This window comes from Trichechus manatus, unplaced genomic scaffold, assembly GCF_000243295.1.
Source record: "Trichechus manatus latirostris isolate Lorelei unplaced genomic scaffold, TriManLat1.0 scaffold00015, whole genome shotgun sequence".
Taxonomy (NCBI): Eukaryota; Metazoa; Chordata; class Mammalia; order Sirenia; family Trichechidae; genus Trichechus; species Trichechus manatus.
The window spans coordinates 2,555,949-2,557,120 of NW_004443951.1; the positions used below are offsets into that span (position 1 = coordinate 2,555,949).

Sequence of the window (1,172 nt, forward strand, 5' to 3'; positions counted from 1 at the left end):
GATACTTGTGAGGAGTGTGCCTCTTAGTCAAGTAGATACAAGAGACTAAATGGGCAGCTTCAGTCCGGAGGTGAGATGGGAAGGCAGAGAGGGTTAGGAGCTGGCTGAATGGACATGGAGAATCAGGGGTGGAAAGGAGTAGGGTGCTGTCACAGTATAGGGAGAGCAGTTAGGGTCACAAAACAATGTATGCATAGATTTCTGTATGGGAGACTAACGTGAAATGTAAACTTCATTTAAACTACAACAATAAACAAACAAAAAAAAGAAATGAGGCTATAGGGACCTCTGGTTTCCTGTGTAACAAGCAGACACTTGAGGAACAGAAAGGCCACAGGATCCAGGAAACCAACCACTAGTGCCAAGACACTGAGGACCATCAGTGTTTCTCCTCCCCACCCACACGTGGAACTGTCCCTGAGAAGGCTACTATTGGGGCGTGCAGAACGATGACATTCACCACTTGTTCCTTTTAGGGTGTAAGGCAGCCCTTGCCTCGGTCGGAGCCCCATATACCCTGGGACTCCACTCAAAACCAAAGAAAGTGAGGACCTGGGGTTATTTTGGTGGCGCAGCGGTTAAGAGCTTGGCTGCTAACCAAACGGTCAGCAGTTCAAATTCATCAGCCGCTCCTTGGAAACCCTATGGGGCGATTCTCGTCTGCCCTATAGGGTCGCTATGAGTCCCATCTCGATGGCAAGGGGTTTGGTTTTCTTGTTTTTTTATAATAAACCCTGATCCTGGGGGAAAAGGGAAGGACAGGGAAATGGCCGCAGGAATCACTCCTAGACATACGAACCTCCTCCCCCTCGACACAACATACATTCCGACACACCCGAGTTACCACTCGATGTCCTACGTGCCAAGAACGTGAGGGTAGGACGCCCCCAGTGCCTTCCCTGCAGTAAGGACGTACTGATGGGCAGCGTCAGGCCCTGACCCGCAGCCCGTCTCCCCTGTCACTTCGGTGCTCCCTCGGCCTCACTCGGGCAGAGCGAGGCAGGAAGACCGCGTCCGCGGATCCGCTGCTCTGTTTACCTCAGTCATGCCAACCCCCACCACGAACACCCGGCGCAAGCCGGCGGATTTCGAGGGGACGGGAGACATGGTTCAGAGTAAACTGGGATTGAACTCCAGCGCTGCAGCCTTGGGCCGGAACTGAACGACGCGGG

General features: G+C 53.2%; 1 protein-coding gene across 2 annotated transcripts in view; it reads right to left on the minus strand.

Moving 5' to 3' along the window:
* SCP2 (sterol carrier protein 2) overlaps positions 1–1,172 on the minus strand; it is a 155,460-nt gene extending 154,288 nt beyond the window's left edge. For both annotated transcript variants that reach the window (XM_023727059.1, XM_023727058.1), the window contains exon 1: positions 1,039–1,172. In XM_023727059.1, the coding sequence (XP_023582827.1) occupies positions 1,039–1,107 (69 nt within the window). In that variant the 5' untranslated portion in view covers positions 1,108–1,172. The remainder of the gene's footprint in view (positions 1–1,038) is intronic.